This window comes from Halichoerus grypus, chromosome 6, assembly GCF_964656455.1.
Source record: "Halichoerus grypus chromosome 6, mHalGry1.hap1.1, whole genome shotgun sequence".
In the NCBI taxonomy this organism is placed as follows: Eukaryota; Metazoa; Chordata; class Mammalia; order Carnivora; family Phocidae; genus Halichoerus; species Halichoerus grypus.
The window spans coordinates 25,185,104-25,200,445 of record NC_135717.1 but is presented as its reverse complement, the minus strand read 5'-3'; the positions used below and the strand labels follow the sequence as shown (position 1 = coordinate 25,200,445).

At 44.6% G+C, this 15,342-nt stretch overlaps 1 protein-coding gene across 1 annotated transcript in view; it reads left to right on the top strand.

Moving 5' to 3' along the window:
• The window catches only part of LOC118528415 (acyl-coenzyme A synthetase ACSM2B, mitochondrial), a 35,843-nt gene extending 27,640 nt beyond the window's left edge, over window positions 1-8,203 (top strand). Inside the window, exons 9-13 of the mRNA XM_036080826.2 lie at window positions 1,831-1,932; window positions 2,853-2,980; window positions 3,102-3,201; window positions 4,591-4,710; window positions 7,683-8,203. Coding sequence (XP_035936719.1) covers window positions 1,831-1,932; window positions 2,853-2,980; window positions 3,102-3,201; window positions 4,591-4,710; window positions 7,683-7,787 — 555 coding nt within the window. The 3' untranslated portion in view covers window positions 7,788-8,203. The remainder of the gene's footprint in view (window positions 1-1,830; window positions 1,933-2,852; window positions 2,981-3,101; window positions 3,202-4,590; window positions 4,711-7,682) is intronic.
• The last annotated feature ends 7,139 nt before the right edge of the window (window positions 8,204-15,342 follow it).

Sequence of the window (15,342 nt, the reverse complement as noted above, 5' to 3'; positions counted from 1 at the left end):
CAGGGTAAGTAATCTGCTCGGGTTTGCTCTGGGGAGCTTTTGTTCCCTGAAAACTTTCCCTACGGCTTTGGAGGAGGAGAGTGAAAATGGCGGCCTCCCAATCTCCGCCCCGGCGGAGCCGAGAACTCGGGGCCCCACTCCTCAGTGCACCCCCAGAGAAAAGCAGTCAGTCACTCCTGTCTCCCTGGCCTCCAGCCGCACTCCGTGCTCACCCGGCCTGTGACCGCGCGTTTCTATCTCTGGCACACGACCCCATGTGGAGTCTCCAAACCCAGCAGATCCCTGCAGTGTGCTCCCGCGCCGCTCCTCCCGGGGGAGGAAGGGGAGTCTCCTTGGATCTGCCGCTTGTTGGGTCCCTGCTGGAGGAGCAGTGGCCCGACTGTACTGCAGATCACGGTTTATGACAACCCCGAGCTGAGAGCCCGTGCCTCAGCTCCGTCTCTGCAGCCGGCTTACCTGCTCCGATACCTGGGAGCTCTGCCACACTCAGGCACCCCCGGTCTTTCTGTTACCCTGAGGGTCTTGAGACCACACTGTCCCACGAGGGTTCCAGCCCCTGCTTAGCCACTGGAGCGACGTTCCTCAGCAGAGCAGACTTCTAACAGTTCCGATTTTGTGCTCCGCTGCTCTATCACTTGCCAGAAGCGGCCAATGGAGGCCTCCTCCCCCGCCATCTACCCTCCCGAATATCGCCTCGGATTCACTTCTCCACACGTCCTACCTTCCAGAAAGTGGTCACTTTTCTGTTCAGGGAGTTGTTGCTATTCTTTTCTTTGATCTCTGTTCAGTTTGTAGGTGTTCAGAATGGTTTGATCCCTATCCAGCTGAATTCCTGGGACCAGACGAAATCCAGATCTCCTACACCTCTGCCATTTTGCTTCCAACCTAAATTACTCATATTCTTATCCAGAGAAAACCACTTTGAATAGCCAGCAAATTAAGTAGCTAGCCATTTCTATAAATATATGCATTTTTGAAAAATAAGGGTGAATCTTGACATATCATTTTGTAACTTTTTTATCTTGAACAATCTTGGATGACCATCTTTCCAGGTCAAATAATACCTACCTACAACATGAATTTTAATGACTATATAGTAGTAGATTGTATGGCTCCACTACTCTTTATGCCTTTTGTTGGTCATTGGATGATTTCCAAAATTTTCACTAGTAAAAACAACAAGCAAGATGTCTTAGTTAAAATTTTGCTCTTTTCCCTTATTATTTCGTTGGGCTAAATTCCAAGAGATAGAATTTGTATCTATGGTTATGTGCATAGGTATATGTATCTGACGTATAATAACTTATACTCTATTCAGTGTTATTTCTAATTGCCTGCTTCTCCCTCCCCCTGACTACTATAAATACCTTTTAAAAAATATCTTCCTTCATTCTCATACAGTTCTGTGACATAAGCTGTTATCGTCCCTGTTAAGACAAATGAAGGCACTGAAACATAGAGCTCAGGCAGCTCAAAGTCAACTGGTAGGGTAGCAGGGCATACTTTGAGTTTTGATCTGTCTGATGTTCAAGTTCATGGCCCTCAAAGATAATGAGGCTATTACAGGAGGCTATTACATTTACTGAGCTCCTACAGACAGAAGATTCTTCCCAAGCTCATCTGGTCCAGTCTCCGTAGGGGGCTTTACCTCATCCATCCCAGGCAGATGGATTAGAAGTTGAGGTGTAAGATTCTTTGCTCTCCTTGGTTTCTGGTTCTTGTTTTCAGTCACCACTGGAGCAAGAGGGTGTTCCATCAGACCAGCTCAGCTCTTCACTCCAGCCACCTCCTGTTATGCAGAATCTTCTTCCTATCTGCTTCCTCCTTCAGGTCTTAGACGACAAGGGCAAGGTCTTGCCCCCTGGCGTGGAGGGAGACTTGGGCATCCGGGTAAAGCCCATCAGGCCTATAGGCATCTTCTCTGGCTATGTGGTGAGGAACCCACTCCTCTCCTCTGTTCCCTGTGGGGATAGTGGACTCTGAGAGGGTTGGTGGGGGGCAAAGTTATGTACCTCCCAAGAGGTAAACCATGACAGGACATGGGACAAAGGGTGTTCAGTGTCCAAGAATGGGCACTTTGCAGAGAGAAAAAACTGGGTATTCATCCCTGCCATCCTTAACCTACCCCTAAGATTCCTTTTGAAGAATTAATCTTTCTCCCATTACCCTTTTCCACCCCCCCAAAAACTGTTTCATGCCAAAAAAATTTATTGCCCCCATACTACATACAGCAGTACTCTCCCAAGGGCAACTCTGCCCCTCTCCAAGTATCTCTCCCCTACTCTATGTCATCGATTTCCTTTAGAGCCATGTTAGACATGACATTGAGACTTACCATATAGTTGAAAGCATCCCTATCTTCAGACCTTGGAATGTTAGAAATAGATGATCCTTACTTCCAACCGCCTTGCTGTACAGGTGAGGATGGATGGTGAAGTCAGAGATTATAAGAGTCAGCCAAGACCGCTACTATTGAAAAAATGGACAGGGAAGACCTCAAACACACACCTTCTGATACCAAGATGATGAAATAATCACTTAAATAATAAATGCAGTGCTAATAGTCCCTGCCATTTACTGTGTGCTTACTACAAGGTAATGCCCTAGAGCATAGGTGAATAAATGCATCAATATTATCCATCAGACTGGACCCTGGGGAATAGGTGAGAGACACTGGGTACAATAATTGAAATAAAGGAGAAAGTTCAGGTCCATCTGAGGGCTGAGGTTGGCAGGTCCAGGGCAAGATCATCATGTGAAGTTGTTCAATCTACACATCTGTTCATGCCAGCCCTGGGGCAGAGGAGTTCAGCTTTGCAGTTACAGTGACTATGACTTGGTATGGTCACTAGGACAATCTTGAGAAGACAGCAGCCAACATTCGAGGAGATTTTTGGATCCTTGGAGATCGGGCAATCAAGGATCAAGATGGCTATTTCCAGTACCTAGGGCGGGCAGATGACATCATTAACTCCAGTGGGTGAGCTTGGTTTCTGGGCTGGGAAGGGTAACCCGGATCTTTATTCTGGCTGGCTCTGAACTTTTGGGCTGGCCTAGAGGTTGCGTGTCCAGTGTTCTCTGAAAGACAGGCTCTTCTGCAGGTACCGGATTGGGCCTTCAGAGGTGGAGAATGCCCTGATGGAGCATCCTGCTGTGGTTGAGACAGCTGTAATCAGCAGCCCAGACCCTGTCCGAGGAGAGGTGACATGGGAGCAGCAGCCTGGAGGTGCAAGGGTGGGAGGTGGGGTGTGCAGATTTTGGAGACAAGGGCACATTGCATGGTGGTTAAGATCATGGGGCTGGAAAGCCCTGCCACTTACCAGCGGTGTGACCTTGGGCAAGTTACTCAGCCTCTTTGAGCATCAGTTTCCCATCTGTAAGATGAGGTGTTATTGTGAGAATTGAATGTGTTAATATTCATAAAGTGCTTGCAACAAGGCCTGGCACATAGCAAGCACCATATGTGGTCTATTATTATGAGGCCACAGGGATTCCTTCCATTCTGCTGGTTGGCATTTGAATCAGAATTTGATTCCTGACCAGAACAGAGGAGGGATTTGAGGCAAGAGATAGAGCCCCTGAAGGGGAAGAATGAAGGGGGGGAAATCGGAGGGGGAGAAGAACCATGAGAGACGATGGACTCTGAAAAACAAACTGAGGGTTCTAGAGGGGAGGGGGTTGGGAGGATGGGTTAGCCTGGTGATGGGTATTGAGGAGGGCACGTTCTGCATGGAGCACTGGGTGTTATGCATAAACAATGAATCATGGAACACTATATCTAAAACTAATGATGTAATGTATGGGGATTAACATAACAATAAAAAAATTAAAAAAAAAAAAAAAAAAAAAAAAAAAAGAGATAGAGCCCCTGAGCCATGGGCTTTACAATGAGAATATAAGGAAGAAGAAAGACCTTTCTAGGGTTATAGAAACAGGCCCAGATGGAGTCCAACAGAACTTGGTATATGTGTAGAGAAAGGTAAGGTACAGAGGTGCGAGTTAATGTCCAAGTACATTTCGACAGGGTACAAGTTGAATAACATCCTATCTCTGGCAGGTATGGGCCATATCAGCATGGAAATCACAGGAGCCACTAGGCAAGGGAAGCCCAAAGGGATCCCCTATTGAAAATCCCTCTGTGCCAAGCACTGAGCTAAGGCTTGCTATATATGATTTCATTTTATTTCCCATGAATTAAGTATGACAATTGGATCACCCTTTTATAGATGTACAAACTGTAGTTTGGATTGGTTAAACAAATCATTTAGATTTATGATCCCAGTCTTTATTTTTTGCTCTTCTCTTATAAGAAGTTTCTCCCTATCACTCTCTATTATCCCTGGATATGAGGTGGGAGTGGTTTCAATTTACAGTCCTACCTGCCCATCCAATAAGCCACTTGAGAGAGAGCTGGGACCTTAGCCATTGTTATCACTACTGTCTCCCTTTCTCTCACCTAGGTATCTGGAGACACAGTGGAGGAGATATAAAGGGGGTAGCTGTGTTGGAAGCCTTAACCCTGCTACTGCATTATTCCAGGAGATGACAACACACTGATGCCTTCTGTCTTGGCCCTCATCTTTGCTGCAGGTGGTGAAGGCATTTGTGGTCCTGGCCCCCCAGTTTCTGTCCGATGACCCAGACCAGCTCACCAAGGAGCTGCAGCAGCATGTGAAGTCAGTAACAGCCCCATACAAGTACCCAAGGAAGGTGAGACCTCTGAGCTCCCTTGTTCCCCCAACTTGAGGAAGGAGAGCTATTTCTCTTCTTGTATTTCTCTTCTTCAGGCTCTGGATGAGGCCTATAATTCCGAAGTTCTGCCTGATTATCACCATCCAGGAGCTGTCTGGAGGCTTGAAATTTTGCCTCAGCCTTTAGCTTGCTTTGAATTGAAAGTTGGGTGCTCCCATGGGAATAAGTTCTAGTCAATACCTCACCAAATTCCTACTCTCTGCATTGGGGTCTCACTATTTTTATTCAGGATTCATTCAGTTGTCAGCAACAGAAATCCAACACGAACTTTATTGCTTGCACAGTTGTCCAGGGGTGGGAGCAGCTTTAGTTGTGGCTGGTATCAGGCATTCAAATGATGTAGTCAGGGATGCTTCTTTCACCCCTTGACCTTCTTTCTGTATTGTCTTCATTTCTTAAAATGCTCCCCCTTTGTAATGGCCACCAGCAGCTCCAAACACAGGTTTTTAGCAATTTAGTAAATCGCAGTAATAAAAGAGCATCTTTCCCCGCAAAGGCACCAGCAAAAGTCTTCAGATTGATTCTCATTGGACCAGTTTAGGTCATGGGCCCATCATTAAATAATCCCTAGAACCAGGGTGATGGAACATTCTGATTGGCCAGTTCTGGGTCATGTGCAGGAAAGACGGAGAGAAGACTGCTCTATACCTATGATATGGACTGAAGGGGAGAAGGGTGGCTTCCCACAGGAAAATGGAAGTGCTCTTACCGGAAAAGGCAAAAGGCATAGAATCTCCTCTACCTGTTTTCGCTCTGGGGCAGGGAACTAAGGCATGGAAGTTGACACTGAAGGGGGACCCAGTTTTTGGAAGTGGGTACAAGATAGGAGCTTGCCCCAGGGGAAAGGAAAAAAATCTATATTTCTGAGTCTCGGGTAGAGATGAGAGTAACTATGTTAAGCCTAAAGCTACTGAGATGTGTACAGAACCCAGAAGTTCACTGATGCTTTGTTAGCATAGGCTAATTGTCATAGACGGATTTTCTGAGAAAAAGACTCTGGGAAGGAGATTAACATACAAGAGGTTTATTAGGGAGTGCTTTGGGATCAACAACTGGGGAAAGAAAGAGAAGGGAAGGGAAGAGAAGGGGGCAGGATTGGGCAGAAGGTGAAGGTGCACTGTGATGTAGTCTCACCAGGGGGCTTCAGCCAACCCCATGGGGAGTTCTGCAGCTAGGACAACCTTTCAGAGTTTCCTGAGCTACAGGCAAGGTTGGGAGGGTGCTTTATAGCCCCATGTCGATCAGGCTTGGATGCAGCCTGTGCTGGGATGGGGATGTGGCCCTGGGAAGGGCAGCTCTCCTTGGCTGCAGCAGTCTGGCAGTGGGGGGTGGGGGGGGTGGGAGGGTTAAATCATTCTTGTAGGGAGCTCTGAGCAGCACATCAGAGAGTCCACCACACAGACTTTCAGCCTCAAACTCATAGTGAGGCAGTCAATATAGCACAGTCTCTGGAATTAGACAGTTGCATTCCAAATTCATCCTCATCACTTACTTAACAGTCTCTCTGTGCCTCAGTTTCCTTATCTGTGAATAGGGAAAATGGTGTTACCCCTTTCCAGGTTGTTACTAAGAAGAGTTAATAATATTTGTAAGACATAAGGCACTCAGAAGACTAGCATATAATAAGCATTTAATAAGTACTTTAAATGGAAACTAGAACACTAATCACCCAAAGTATTATGAATTTCGAGTGTAACTGAATATTTTGGAGGACCCAGGAGATCTACAATATAACATTATATTACTCAATAGATGTGTCTCTTTTTAAAAGTCTCCCCCCTAGAATGCTTTGGGCAGCATTCTTTCTATCTCTTCCCTCCTTCCTGAGATCAAACACTTCCTAGATCTCCCCTGTGGCTTCTCTTTACCCTCTATCTACACCCTTTACCCTCCATCTACTCAGTTCGGCCTTGTAGTGCTGAAGCATCCAGAGACCATTGGGAATGAATGAGTGTAGCTGTGTTGAAATAAAACTTCCTTTACAAACATAGGAGGAGGGCTGGATTTTGCCAATCCCTGCTTCATTCCACTGTGATTTTTAACAAACCTGTTCCTCAACAAAGTCCAGTCTTGCCTGTGGAAGACCCCCACATCAGCTTTTAAGAAGATAACTTTTTCTATATTGGTATCCCTATTATTATTATTTTTATCAAACCCATGACCATCTGAGTCCTAGACCAATGCCCTGGCAAGCCGAGCCTTGTAACAGGAAGTCTCAGTGAACTGTCTTCATCGTCCATATCTTAGGATTCAGGAATATTAGAGATGGAGGGGTCCTCGACGTCAAACATTTTTTCCCCATAGATATGAAAAATGAAATTGGAGAGATTTTATAGTTCTGCCAACAGGAAATGACTGAGCTGGAATTCAAAGTCAGGTTTCCTAACTCTTAAATATTTACTGTCTGTAGTCCAAGTTAATAACCACAGCTAATATTTTTGAGTGTTTACCCATCAAGAATTTAGCCTGCATAATTTCGTTTTTATCCTCAAATAACCCAACAAAGTTGTTGCTGCCCTCCAGTTAACTCAGTGGGGAACTGTCTCAGAAAAGCCAAGTGACCTGTCCAAAGCCAGGCAGGTGGTAGAGGAGAGACTGCAGCCCAGGGAGTCTGATGTCAAAACTCAGGTGTCTGAGGACTGCGTCATGTCGTGTTTACTGTGCTGCTTCTCCCTTGTCCTAGGGTATGTCAAACACCATTGATTAGACCTTTATGTCCCATTCCAGCCATTCTCATCTTGCCTTGGTCCCAGAGCACTTTCCAAAGCTTCTTACTGACTAGGGGCTGCCCTGGGAGTGTTCCAGGCTCAGTCCTCACTCACCTGGAGCCTCTGCCTCAAGAGCTTTTTTCACCCTATAGCAGTTCTTCTGAAAAATCCAACCCCACTGAGGTTAGAGATGGCCCACCCTGGACTAACTTTTCCCAACAGGTGGAGTTTGTCTCAGAACTGCCCAAGACTGTCACAGGGAAAATCCAGCGGAAGAAGCTTCGAGACAAGGAGTGGAAGACATCTAGGCAAGCTGTGGCCCAGTGACACCTGCACGGGCATCCCTTTGGGTGCAGTACTTCTACTTACTTCCATTTCCCTTTGGGCCTTTTGCCTTCCCTTGGGGATATGAGGTTCCTTATGACAAGACAACTGATTTCTGTCTTTCCCTGGTTATTAGCACAAAATCTTGCCATATTAGATGTTGGAAGAAGAAAGGGAGGGAATAGAGGAAAGGAGAGGGGAAGAGAGAAAAAAAGAAAGAAAAATTAGAGAAAGAATGAAACAGCAAAAGAAAGCCATTAGGAACGAAAAGGAGGGAGGGCAGGAAGGCGGGATGGAGGAAAGAAAATTGGAGGAAGGGAGAGAAAGAGAAGAAGGAAGGGAGGGAAGGAGGAAATAAAAAAGCTCAATAAATCATCAAAAGGAATGAGATCTTGCCATTTGCAACGACGTGGATGGAACTGGAGGGTATTATGCTGAGCGAAATAAGTCAAACAGAGAAAGACATGTATCATATGACCTCACTGATATGAGGAATTCTTAATCTCAGGAAACAAACTGAGGGTTGCTGGAGTGGGGGGTGGGGTGGGAGGGATGGGGTGACTGGGTGATAGACACTGGGGAGGGTATATGCTCTGGTAAGCGCTGTGAATTGTGCAAGACTGTTGAATCTCAGATCTGTACCTCTGAAACAAATAATGCAATATATGTTAAGAAAAAAAAAAAGAAGATAGCAGGAGGGGAAGAATGAAGGGGGGGAATCGGAGGGGGAGACGAACCATGAGAGACGATGGACTCTGAAAAACAAACTGAGGGTTCTAGAGGGGAGGGGGGTGGGAGGATGGGTTAGCCTGGTGATGGGTATTAAAGAGGGCACGTTCTGCATGGAGCACTGGGTGTTATGCACAAACAATGAATCATGGAACACTACATCAAAAACTAATGATGTAATGTATGGTGATTAACATAACAATAAAAAAATTTTTAAAAAAAGCTCAATAAAAATAGTAAGAGAGACTGAAAAAGAAAAATGATGGAAAACAGGAGAAGGGGGAGCAACTAATGATTACTTCTACAGATAGATAAACAGACAGTGGCAGAGTCCAGCAGAATCCTGGATCTTAGGAAGGAAATGAAAGGTCAAGACACTCCATCTCACCCCTGGACAGGCCTCCATACAGACAGGCTTGCACACGTGGTTAGGACATTGGAGGCCTCCCCAAGTCACCCCAAATCTCAGGATAGTCATGACCAGAGGAGGGGAAATCTCCATTTATTGAGCACTTGCCACATGCCAGACACTGTCCTAGGCATTTTATAAATACTATCATGTTTCACCTCTGTGTGGCATCTACAAACCTCAGAACATAGGTGTGAAAACAGTATAGGTACCTCAAAGAAAGTGTCCCTTTCCCATGGCTCATGTTTGTGGTAGTATCTACTCTTCCTATAATCAAGTAATAAAATCATTTTTAAATCAAGACCATGGGGATTGTCTTTGGAGAAAGTAAAGAAGGGGAGGGTGGCATTGAATGATGAGCCACAAACTTTGTTCCTGGGGCCTCTGGGGGCTTCATTTCCAACCCAGGGATGGAGGATGAATCTTCCTAGCAGGTTCAAGTGAGCTGGAGAAAGCAAAGGATCTCTGAGGGTCTAGGCTCTTCTCTGTCAGAATACTTAGTAATAATAGCAACAACAGTAATAAGAATATCAATCATTTATCAAGCCCTTGCCAAGTATCAGGCACTATGACAAACAAATATATATATTGATTCATGTTCACAGTCACCCCTTGATTCAGGTACTCTTATTTTTCCCATTTTCCAGAGGAGAAAACAAAGACTTGGAGAGATTAAGTGATATTCCCCAAAGCCACGTAGCTAGTAAATGACAGCTACAGGTTCAAACCTAGACCCATTTGCCTACAACACCTATGCATCCTTTCCTTTCACTTGCCTTCTCTTCCAGCCCCTGACAAATACCCACTAGGCATGTGATCTGATGAGCACTGGGTGTTAGACTCAACTAATGAATCACTGAACACTACATCAAAAACTAATGATGTGCTATATGTTGGCTAATTGAACTTAATTTTAAAAAATGAAAAAAAATACCCACTAGAATGTGTACATCCTGTGATATACTCCTCCTGGAATCCACTGGATGACACCAGAGTTTTATGTTCGGCCTAGTAGAGAAACACAGTCTCCTAATCAAATAGCAAAACTTTGTCTTTCTCAGTCTGGATTTATCTATGTTTAAGGGAGCATCATTTAACTGACAGCTTCCAAAAATTTAAAATCGAGTAGATTGTTCATTTTGACACTTTATCATTTTTTATCATATCCCCTTCCTCCGTGCCCAGCTCATAGGCTCAGGAATGATTGATGATGGGAACCTGTATCTTTAGGGGAAATGTATGACCTACCCAAAGTATACCATCTGACTGTCCTCCCTCCACTCCGACCCCTTCTCCAGACAGCTTGTATAAAGTAATCATAATATTTAGCCAGTCCTTTTCACAAAGATCGGCTTCCTGTGACTATAATGAAATCATTGAATATGGTCTTTTTCAGGATGAGATAAAGATAGACCACCTCATCCTTCCTATCCTTATCTAGCAAAAGCCTGTAAGATACCCCAGTAACCCTGATAACCAAGAAGTAAGGGTTACCAAGTCCCAGTGGTCCAGTATGGGATGTGTACAACTTCCCTGGGCAATCATTAGCTCTAGGGGGATCCCCAGGCTAACCAATTTGTGTGTGTGTTAGTGGCATAAGGTATCCTAGGCTTGCTGCCATTATTTTTATATGGAAGGAGGAACTTCGCCTGGGAAGGTACACTCAGTATTATTTCAACATCAGGTTCAAGTTCTGAAGTGATAAAAGGAGGATTATTTTAACACATGCATAAATGGTTTGGACTTCATCTGAAGAGTAACAGTGCATTTCTAAATGATTACTTTAGTAGCTGAAAGGTGAATACATTAGAGGAGAATTTGAGAAATTCTTTTTCCTTTTAATATTTATTTATTTATGTAATCTTTATACCCAACATGGGACTTGAACTCATTCCCCCGAGATCAAGAGTCACATGCTCTTCTGACTAAGCCAGCCAAGTGCCCCAAATTTGAGAAATTCCTAGAAGAAGAAATTCTACTTCTTAGAACTTTGTGACTTAGTGACTAAATAAGGCAGGTGGGGTTAAGGGAAAAGAGGCACTTAAGGATGATGTCTAGGTTTTTGATTAGTTACACTGGGTAGGTGATTATAACACTTTCTGAGAGAAACAGGTTTGAGGTGGGAATATTGAATTCAGTTGTGGTCATGTTAATATAGGTCATAACAAGGCCGGCATATATTTAGTAATCAGTTGGGTATTTAAGTTTGAACTCAGGGGAGAGGTCATGATTTAAATGTGGTTTTGGAACTTATCCAGAGAAAGAGAGAATGAGATTGAAAGTTCATAGGAAACGAGAAGAACTATTCGCTGAAGATAGGTCCTTCGAGGACAAGGATATCTAAAGAGAAGAAAGAGGAAGAGGATCCTGTGGACAATATTGAGATAGAAGACTCAGAAAAGGCAAGGTGTGGTAACAGAAAGAAGAGAGCAATTAAGGAGTTCATTAACATTGCCCAGAATGGCCAAGGGTCAGAACTGGAAGCAAGAACATTAGAAAACTTACTTCCAGAAAAAAACCCCAAACAAAACAACAGTTTCAATGAGTAAATAAGGGGAGAAAAATTAGCTATGGGTTATGACATATAGAAAAGATGGTAACAGCTAAAGTAGTCTACTCTGTCCAATAACCATTACTTGGAAGAGGAAGGAACAGAAGAAAATACATAATCAAGGAAGCAACTTTTGGAGGAGGGAGACACTTGAACAAGTGTGGTGAACATTGCTTTTCTCCTGTTGTTATGGCCTGAATTGTGTCCCCCCAGTTTCATATGTTGAAACCCTAACCCCCAGTACCTCAGAATGTGACTGTATTTGGAGATAAGGTGTTCAAAGAGGCAATTAAGTTAAAATGAGGTTATTAGAGTGGGCCTCATCCAACCTGACCGGCATGCTTAAAAGAAGAGCAGATTAGGACCCACAGAAAGATACCAGGGGTGCATTGCACAGACAGATGACCATGTGAAGAGGTAGCAAAGAGGATGGTTATCTGCAAGCCAAGAGGAAACCAACCCTGCCAGCATCATGATCTTGGACTTCCAGCCTCCAGAATTGTGAGAAAATAAATGTCTGTTGTCTAAACCACCCAGTGTGTGGTGTTTTGTTACAGCAGCCCTAGCGGACTAATACACCTACTCAGTGGCCTTCCCCACAGTCACCTCTACACCACCTTGTTCCTTGCTAAAGGAACTCTGATTTTGTCCAGAACCAGAGTGAGCTCACCCTTCCCATTGAGCCAATTAGAAATTCTCAGTTTGTGACTTCTAGGTCCTCTGCTCCTGTGTGGTAGAGTAGATTTGTTTTCTAGCAAATATTTGCTCTCTACTCACCCCCTACCCCATACACACCCTCCTACAGGGAGGTATATGGCTCTCTGCTCCTTGCTGTTGAGCTTCGTCTGTGGCTTGTTTTGGCCAATAGAATGTTTTTTGTGTGTGTTTTTTAAGATTTTCTTTATTTATTTGACAGATAGAGAGCACAAGTAGGCAGAGTGGCAGGCAGAGGGAGAGGGAGAAGCAGGCTCTCCGCTGAGCAGGGAGCTGGATGCGGAGCTCGATCCCAGGACCCTGGGATCATGACCTGAGCCGAAGGCAGACACTTAACTCACTGAGCCACCCAGGCACCCCTGGCCAATAGAATGTTAACAGAGATGATGCAAACAGAAGTTTTAAATGTACTTACAGGGTTTGGCTTGATTTTGGGTGCCTCTGCTGACCACTATGGAAAGAGCCACTAGTCTGAGATTCGTGAGAGAGAAATGTGTTAAATAAATGTGTGCCACTGTTATGCAATACTATCATAGCAATAAACAACTGATCAAACCTTCATTTCCCTTTTTTTAACAAAAAGAGAACAAGACTGGTCTCAAGTATTTGGCAGGGAACTCTATCGGAAATGGGGTTTAATAACAGCAACAATTTTTGCTTTCTCTGTATTCATTTCTAGTTTCTTCCTTGTGGCAAGTAAAATAATTGCTTAATTAGGGACGCCTGGGTGGCTCAGTCAGTTAAGCCACTGCCTTCGGCTCAGGTCACGATCTCAGAGTCCTGGGATCAAGCCCTGCATTGGGCTCCCTGCTCAGCGGGAGGCCTGTTTCTCCCTCTGCCTGCCGCTCCCCCTGCTTGCTCAGCCTCTGTCTCTCTCTCTGTGACAAATAAATAAAAATCTTTTAAAAAATAATGATTGCTTAATTATAGTAGTGGTACAGAGCTTCATTTGGACTGCCATGGGTTTTTGTTGTTGTTTTATTTAACATTTTAAGGAAATTGATGTAAAGGAGAATATTGAATAAATAAGAGTAGAGGTAATCGTGCATGGTTATAGCAAAAAAGAAGGAAGGGAGGGAGGGAGAGGTGGGAGGAAAAGAAGAAGGAAAGAAACAAGGAAAGAAGGAAAGAAAGAAAGAAAAGAAAAGAAGGTGAGATATGGCTAAGTCTGAGAAACAGTAAGAATGGGACAAGATTACAAGAGAAGAAGGAAGGAATGGGACCAGAATGAAAACCTGAAAGAAAAGGCAAATAGTGTCATCTTCACCTAAAAGGAAGTAGCTAGCCAAGGATCCATGGCGAAAGGAGCCAAATTTTATTTTTTTATTTTTTATTTATATTGAAGGAATATACTTTTTAAAGTTTTAATTTAAATTCCAGTTAGTTAATGGGGCGCCTGGCTGGCTCAGTTGTTTAAGCGGCTCACTCGATTTCAGCTCAGGTCATGATCTCGGGGTTGTGGAAATCGAGCCCTGCAAAGGGCTCCGGGCTCAGCGGGGAGTCGGCTTGGGAATCTCTCTTTCTCCTTCTGAACCTACCCCTCTCTCTAAAAAAAATTAAAAATAAAATAAAATAAATTCCAGTTGGTTAACATACACTGTGATAGTAGTTGCAGGTGTATAATTCAGTGATTCAGCACTTACATACAACACCTGGTGCTCATCACAACAAGTGCACTCCTTATTCCCCATCACCTATTTCACCTATCCCCCCACCCTCCGCCCCGGCCCCCAAGAAACAGACTCTTTACTATAGTGCACAAACTGATGGTTACCAGAAAGGGGCCAACTTTGAGAGTGGAAGGCACCCGAGTGAGTCCTAGTTCCGTTGCTGCAGGGACCCGCCCACCGGGAACTGGTCATGCGCCAACATCACCACACAGGTGCAGTAGAGATCCCCGGGCGATGAGGCCCATGGAGGCACCTGGCTGGGTTCACACCGAGCACTAGGAAGAGATTCATGCTTGAGAGGTGCAGTGTGAGGGGTGGAGGGGGGGCCCAGAGAATCAGCTGTAGTCAAAGGTGCAGTCAGCTTGGACACAGCAGATCAGCTCTGAGAACTCCGCTCTTAATTTTAGTTACCTTTTTTTTAAATTTAATTTAATTTTATTATGTTATGTTAGTTACCTTTAACCAAACCTTCAGTAGGCCAGCAGAGCCAGTCTGTCACCGAAGGAGGGATAAAGGGGAGGAGGGAGCAGGAAGGGGGCATGTGCTCAGAAGAGCAGGGCTATTTATAGAAACTAAGATCCAGCTTTTTGATGCAGTCTTTTTTTTTTTTTTGGTCATTCTTTTCTATCTGCTGGTGGTTATCATTCCATCTCCCATCTCCTTCCATGGTCTGGGTACTCTCAAAAAAAGTGGATCGTGGGGTGCCTGGGTGGCTCAGTTGGTTAAGTGTCTGCCTTTGGTTCAGGTCATGATCTCAGGTCCTGGAATCAAGTCCTGCATTGGGCTCCTTGCTCAGCGGGGAGCCTGCTTCTCTCTCCCTCTGCCCCTCCCCCCCTTGTGCTCAAGTGTGCTCTCTTTCTCTCAAATAAATAAATAAAATCTAAAAAAAAAGAATAAGGCAAAGTTACATCAAATTGGGTACTTAAAACATCCAACCTCATTAGCTGGGGAAGCCCGATGGAGACAGGCTGGAGTCCCGATTGAGAGGCCTGGGTGGAGCGTCCTCCCCTCAGCTAAAACTTTCAGCTGACCATCTCCATAAGGGCCATATTTATAGGGCAAATGACGGGTTCTGAAGTGAAACATTTGTCTGCCTCTGTGCAGTTTGGAGTGAGCTGAATTCCTATGTTATCATGTCTTTACATATTCAAGGAGCCTGAGCCAGGTGTGTTTACCTCCCCTTCCCTCCAGATTCCATTCTGGGGAGGGGGCAGCCCAGCCTGGAGCCAGAAGAGATGCAAGGCAAAATATAGCTCTTACAGTCCAGACCAGAAGGGCCAGTTCTGACCTGGAAGCCGTCTAATAACTAACTAGGCTCCCAAGGTCACTTATGCAGCACGGGAGTCTCACAAAACATTCTTTAGCCCTCATGTGTACATGCATTTCCAGGTGGTCGGTCAGGACAAATCACAGAAACCTCCATCCATACAATACAACAGAGAATGAGGCTGATAATGTCTTTGCCATATTTTGATGTTACTATCT